This window comes from Chiloscyllium punctatum, chromosome 30 (assembly GCF_047496795.1).
Source record: "Chiloscyllium punctatum isolate Juve2018m chromosome 30, sChiPun1.3, whole genome shotgun sequence".
Classification (NCBI taxonomy): domain Eukaryota; kingdom Metazoa; phylum Chordata; class Chondrichthyes; order Orectolobiformes; family Hemiscylliidae; genus Chiloscyllium; species Chiloscyllium punctatum.
In genome coordinates this window covers 54,714,059-54,721,225 of record NC_092768.1, presented here as the reverse complement: position 1 = coordinate 54,721,225, position 7,167 = coordinate 54,714,059, and the positions used below count along the sequence as shown (strand labels likewise).

Sequence of the window (7,167 nt, the reverse complement as noted above, 5' to 3'; positions counted from 1 at the left end):
TAATGCAGCTAACGTCCATATCCCTGAATAGTATAGGGAATTTAGCACCGTGCCACTCATATTTCATCCATCTCAGAAAATGTATCAATTGAATTTATTGCATACTATTTTAAGAACACCATGCTTGAGAGAGAAATGCATTATAATCGACACATCAATGCAATTTTCTTTCCCGCATGAATAACTCTATTCAATTATTCTCAGTTTGAGGAGTCTCATACTTTTATCTTAGACATACAATTGCATAAACGAGTTGTTTCCAAAGCATGCAGAAAGAAAAGATCTAAATTTCACAAACTTTCGGAAGGATAAATTACCAATTACAAAAACCCAACATCAATTACATGCCTACGCCTGTTTGCTCAAGTAATTACCTAATTGCAGATATTTTGTAATGCTTCTGTATCATTTAAGATTCATCCCAGGTGTAAATATGATGCAATCTACGCACTAGAATACCGTTGTGGATTCATAGAGATCGAGACAACTGTCCTTTACCCCATTGTGTCTCGACCAGTGAAAAGCAACCACCGCACTATTCTAATCCATTTTTCAGAACTTGGAATATCACCTTGCCGTTCATTAACATATAAGTGTAGTTTATCATTTCTGATAAGTATTTTTTTCACCTTTAAAAATGGATTCGCCCGTAATCCGACAGATAATGCATATATACTATCCAATTCTTGCAACAGTTGGTGTTCCAGGTAAGTGTTGTTCCTATTTATAACACTAAGGTATTAGTGGAACTATTCTCTTGGTAAAATAGTTTTATTTCATAGTTTTGATGCACGGGTATGAAGAAAAAGAAGACTGAAGGGAGTTTCTCTCGAATAGTAGATGACAAATACTGGGACAACGTTTGAAGAAGCAAAGAGCTACTTTAATTGATCACTGTATTTCTAATGTAATCAATGTTACAAATTGAATGGATGTGTATTTCCTGCGGAACTCCTGATTTCAGCACTTTTTTGTACACCCCCCTCCCCCCACCCCCCCCCCCCCAAAAAAAAAACGTTGTTCCGATTGGACGTTAATTTGTTTATCTGTTACGAATTCTCATTTGAAACGATCTGACACCCCCAAAAAGACCTTGCCTTTTGCTTATTTGTTTTTTTCTGTGAGAATACAGAAATCTAAATTGCCCATAATCCTGCACCAATCCTGCAGCATGCTTCTGGCGTATTGTCTTCTCTCAATGTTTAACTACACCAGCAAATCAACCAGTGGATGCGTTTGTCAAAATCAATATTTTTGTCGATGATGTCTTTCTGATGCATGCAATTTATATTTCATTTGCTCCAGACAAAGAGTCGTGTCCACATCCTGAAATATATGGTTGCAGAGACCGTTTTGTGTGAAGTTCAAGGATTTTCATGGGGGTACTTATCTCTATGGGAGCAGGGTGCAGAACTTGGGCAACCTTCAGCCTGCCATGTTAAGTGATTGTGAAATTGAAATGTGTTGTTTTTTATGTGCGTGTCCAACAATAGTTGCATATCAGCGTTCAGCAATTTTCTGATTAAAGAATGCAATCATGCTTAACTTTGAAGCGGAATAGATCGTTCTGTTGGTTAAGATTAACTAACATCAACCTATTATTATTGAAATGGTCTGGATAAAGAAAAACTCAATGTTTCAGACCGAAACAAAAAAGTCATTGTGTCCCCATGCCTGTTCTACCATTCACTAAGATCATGGCTGATCTGACGTCCAAAAAGCACTTTTCTGCATTTCTGCCTGACTTCTTCACTCCCTTAATTATCAAGACTCTACCTATATCAGATTAATGGACCACATGAGTCTCGAGTTACAAACAAGTTATTTTAATATTTTTGATTTTCAGTTCTTGCATGTCAGAATTATTCAGCAATGTGTATTCACAAAGAGAGATGTTTAAAAGTTCAATCTTGGATATAATCGAGTAAACTTTGAATGAAAACTACACGAAATGTTATTCTAAAGTATTTGTTTAACCACCTGATGCAAAGAGAATTACTAACGGATTGGATGTTGCTGTTTGTTGCAGCTAATTTGATCACCATCCTCATTCTCTCTCGTGGAAAGTGTGGCCTCTCCAAATGTATAACCCATAATCTCCTAGCAATGGCTGCAGCTGATCTATTGGTGCTGATATTCGAAGGGATTTTGTATCAGATTAAGGAAGCGTACTTTCCAAATTCTTTTCTGAACTACACACCTATATGTAGTCTCAATCTGGCTCTGCTTTATGTGTCCATTGATTGCTCTGTCTGGCTAACTGTGGCGTTCACCTTCGATCGATTCATTGCTATCTGTTCTCAATCACTCCGAACAAAGTACTGTACGCCAAGAAATGCAGCTGTTGTCTTAACAGTTGTGTGTGTTCTAAGTGTTCTGGAAAATGCTCCAATCTATTTTATATATGAACCTCGGGAAGTCGTTGACAACGTACCATGGTCTTGCTATGTCAAATCAAGCTTCTACGTCTTAACAATTTGGGCAGCATTTTTCTGGTTTGAAGCAATTTTGACCCCATCTGCACCGTTTGTGCTGATCCTTCTGCTCAATGCTATGACCATCAGGCACATTGTGCTCTCCAATAGAGTGAGAAGTGAACTCAGAGGAGTGAAAAGTCACACTGATCCAGAAATAGTGAACCGGCGGAAGTCTATCATTTTACTGCTCGTTATATCTGGTACTTTCATAACGTTATGGATGGTATTTTTCATATGTTTCTTGTATGTTCATTTTACTGACGCTCAATTTTTAGAAGCAAATTATGAAGATCCATTCACCATTGCCGAACAATCTGGTTATATGCTTAGGTGTTTAAGTTCATGTGCAAACACAGTTATATATGCAGTATCACAACGCAGATTCCGAGATGAATTGAAAAGTTTGATTAAGCAACCCACCTATATCATTACCAAATTATTGAAGTATTGCTTTACAGTATGAAACCCAATGTTCATCCTTGTGGAATAACAATAGTTTCTCAATTGTTCATGATGCACTTGTATCTCTAGAAGAAGTGACGACTGTCAGTCGGCTTCAAGATCTGCAATGACATAATACAATATTCAATATGATATTTGGTTTCTGACAATCTAACAGATTTGCATCTCCTTCACTTTGGCCTTGACGATATGTCCTAGAATGGAGTTTCATCAGTAACAAGATATCTCAGTTCCTTAACATACTATCAACCAGACCTAAATAAATTGTAAGACTGCAGCTGGGCAGCACGCTGGCTCAATGTTTAGCACTACACCGCGCAGCGGCTGGAACCCAAGTTCGATTCCTGCTTCCAATAATCTGTGGAGTTTGCACATTCTCTGTGTGCATGGGCTTGTACTAGTTTGCTTCCACAGTCCAAGATATTTGCAATTGAGGTGAACTGGCCGTGCAAAATTGTCTCTAGTGTTTGGGGATGTCTGAATGAGATGCATTAATCAGACGAACTGAAAGGATAATTGAGTTGGAGAATGGTTTCTGGTTGGGTTGGCGTGAACTTGGGCGGAAGCACCTGTTTCCAACTGTAAGGATTCTATGATGAAAGTATTAAACACTTCATTGAGTATTTGTAAATAACTCTGATGAACATTGCCATCAGTACTTTGCTTATAATGCCCCACCTGACCAAAATGTACATCTACAGTAATGTCATATTTTTGCACTTGGCTCATATCGTTCTAATACTTTACTGTCCATGCATTTGTCCAATTGTAGTTTAAATGTTCTTAATATACCCACCTCAACCCACTGACAGCTCATTTTATACGTGTAGCATCTTCTGTACAAAAAAAGTTAACCTTCAGGGCCTCTTATATTATTTCCCCTCTTACCTCAAAATGATGCCCTCTCCTCCGTGATTCCCCAACCCTGGGAAAAAGACTAAGTGCATTCACCCTATCCACGCCTGTCATGATTTTATACACTTCTATTAGATTTCCATCAGTCTCCCATGCTCTAAATGAAAAAGTACGAAATTGTTGAAACTCTCCCTCATCCTCAGACACTTCAATTCAGGCAATACCAATGTAAATTTCATCTGCACTCATTCCAGTTTTTTTTCCCTGTAACAAGGTGACCAAAAGTGAACACAATGCTTCAAATGCAACTTCATCAACGTCTTGTACAGTTACAATTTAATTTCCCAACTTCGAAACTCAGTGCACTGACTGATGAAGCCCAGTGTGCCAAATGCCTTCACTGCCCTCTGTAACTTTGACTCCACTATAAGACAACTGTGAACCTCAACTCCAATATCCCTCAGTTCCATGACATTCCATAAGACCCACCAATTCACCATGCTGACCTTGATTAGAATTTCCAAAATGCAAGATCTCACTTATCCACATTAAATTCCAATTGATTTTTTTCTACTGTGCCCTTCCCCCATTGATCGAGATCCTGCTGCAATTTCAGATCCCGTTTCTCCTTTGCTAGCTTACTGTCATGAGCAAAATTAAAGCAAAACATCTATTCATACTTTTGCAGTCTTTCTATAAGTATTTGCGGTAGAGAATTCTCGATCTCTGAGAAAAAACATTCCTCTGCTTGAAGCATTTAAATGGGCGTCCTCCTGTTCTGTGGCGATGTCCAAACTATCAAAACTCTGCACCACCACTCCACCAACCTCCCACCCCCCCACCCCCACCACACACCCCAATACAGAATCGTAGAGTCCAACTGCACAGAGACAGGCCTTTTGCTCAACCTGGTCCATGCCAAAATGTGCATTGACGCTAACATCATATCTTTCTGCAGTGCATTCCTGTATTCCCTTTTTTCATCTAGGGATTCCCTTGATCTCAACTGCCCTATATCTGAGACATACCGTTTTTATTTTCTGGTCAAAGCCTCAACATCACTTGTCATCCAGGGTTCCCTATTTTGCCAACCTTGCCTTTAACCTTCCCACGAACATATCGACCCTGAACTCATGCTGTTTCACTTTGAACAGCCTCCCACTTGCCAGATGTCCGTTGGCCTGCAAACAAACTACTCAAATCGACCCCTGCAAACTCCTTCATAATTCTATCAAACTTTTGCCTTGCCCCAATTTAAAACTTGAACATTTGGATGAGTTCTGTCATCTCCATAACTACTTTAAAATTAATAGAACTATGGTCCCTGGTCAAAACGTGCTCCCCCATTACCATCTTAGTCAACTGCCCTACACTATTTACCAAGAGTTGATCGAATTTTGTCCCTTCCCGATTAGGATATTCTATATACTTGTTGAGGAAAATTTCCTGAATGCATTTAACACCCCATCTAAGCCCTTACAGCTCTGGACGTCCCAGTCTGTGTTAGGGAAATCCCCGATTATGATAAGTCTTCTCAGTCTTCCTTTAATTCCCATAATTCCAATCATATCACATCACATTCGTATTTCTTAGCTCCACCCACGAAGCGTCACCAGATGATCCTTCAGTTATTTCATCTCTGTTTACAGCTGTGATATGTGCCTTTGTTAAGAATCCAACTCTCCCTCCATTCCTTCTACAACCTCTGTCCTGCCAAAAGCACCTGTACCCTGGTACATTAAGCTGCCAATCTTGTCCCTCCCTTAGTTATGTTTATGTAATGGCTATAATATTCTAGTTCCAACTTCACTTCCACAAGCTGAATTCATCTACCTTTTCAATCAGCCCACTTGCTTTGAAAATAAATGAATTTTGATTCTGTAAGCATTCCTTGCAACCTTTCGTGTTCCAGCTTGACCAATCTTGTCATCATACTATTTCTGATTACTGAGCCTCACACTTGCCTCCCTACTGTTGAGGATCCCAATGGCCTTGCCAGTCTAGTCTAAACCCGTACTCGCAGCATCACAATACCTGGCCGCCAAGATATTGTACTCTCTCCAGTTGATGTGCATTTTGTCCCTCTTGAACAGGTCACCTCGTCTGAAGAAAATAATCCAATGATCTAAAAATCTGAATCACTTCCCCCTCACCAATTCTGCAGCCACGTATTCATCAGCCATATCCTCCTTTCTTACCCTCTCATGCACTGCGGAAAGCATGTTCTTGCCTCCTAACCGTGAAGTTCTGGCCTCAGTATGGACTTGGACGCACGGCCTCAGAGATCCTTTGGCCTAGCATGTAAGTCTCTCGATAGCCTGGAAAGGTGATCGCCTAACCTGGTTCAGTGGCCTCTCAGCCTGACAAGGACAGAGTGGTGCGACACTGCGTGAACTGGAGGCTGAGATGCTGGCATTTACAACTTTGGTAGAAATGGTATTTTGAATATTTTGTAGGCTCCATAGAAAACACTTTACTGAAGTCCATGTATATAACATCTATCGCTCTTCCCTTATCAATTAACTTTGTCACATCTTCAAAGAATTATATGATTATGGTAAAACATGACCTTCCCTGCACAAAAGCATGTGGGCTATCATGATTTGATAATCCTCGAAAGGTGAACCCTTAGTCTCGATGAAAGCAGATGCCTATTGATCTCTCCCTGTAGATCAAACATTCTGCTTGTGGAAACATCCTTGTCAATCTTTTCTGCACTTTTAAGTGTAACAACTTATTTCATACAGCAGGAAGACCAAACCCGAAAGTAATATTCTCAAGACGGCCTCACCAATGTCCCAAGACAACTGTAAAATGACTCCACAACTCCCATTCACCAGTATTTTCTTCCAAATGGGAGTAAATCTTCTATGCATTCAGCTCTGTGTGTGGGTGTTGGGATGAAGCATGAGAACATTATTTTAATGAGCCAGCACACACTGCAGCACAGAGGAGCTACGGAGAACAGAGAAAAATCATCTCTCCGTTTGTATTCAAAAAGGACGGGTACCCAATGAACACAGTCCACCTTTTTCTCAGTAACAATTCTGATCAAGCAGATAAAACATGTCCAGAAACCCAACTCCTCCACATCAAAGACATCTCGGAAATGATTGCCAGACTACTAAGACCCCTTGGCTGCATGGTAGCCCACAAACCACCAATACACTTAAACAGCAGCTCATGAACTTGAAAGACCCTATACACGCAACAAGCAAAACTAATGTCATTTACAAAATACCGTGCAAGAACTGTAATTTTAATTATAATAATAACTGTAACAACAAAAACTATAATAAACACTACTTTGAACAAATAGGCAGAAAAATCGCCATCATGATACATCAACATCAACTAGCCACGAAAAGAGATG

At 39.8% G+C, this 7,167-nt stretch overlaps 1 protein-coding gene across 1 annotated transcript; it reads left to right on the top strand.

The window, feature by feature from the left end:
* Positions 1-2,106: 2,106 nt before the first annotated feature.
* LOC140455607 (probable G-protein coupled receptor 139) lies at positions 2,107-2,940 on the top strand. Its single transcript, XM_072550522.1, has one exon. The coding sequence runs from the start codon at positions 2,107-2,109 to the stop codon at positions 2,938-2,940; it is 834 nt and encodes a 277-aa protein (XP_072406623.1).
* Positions 2,941-7,167: the final 4,227 nt, after the last annotated feature.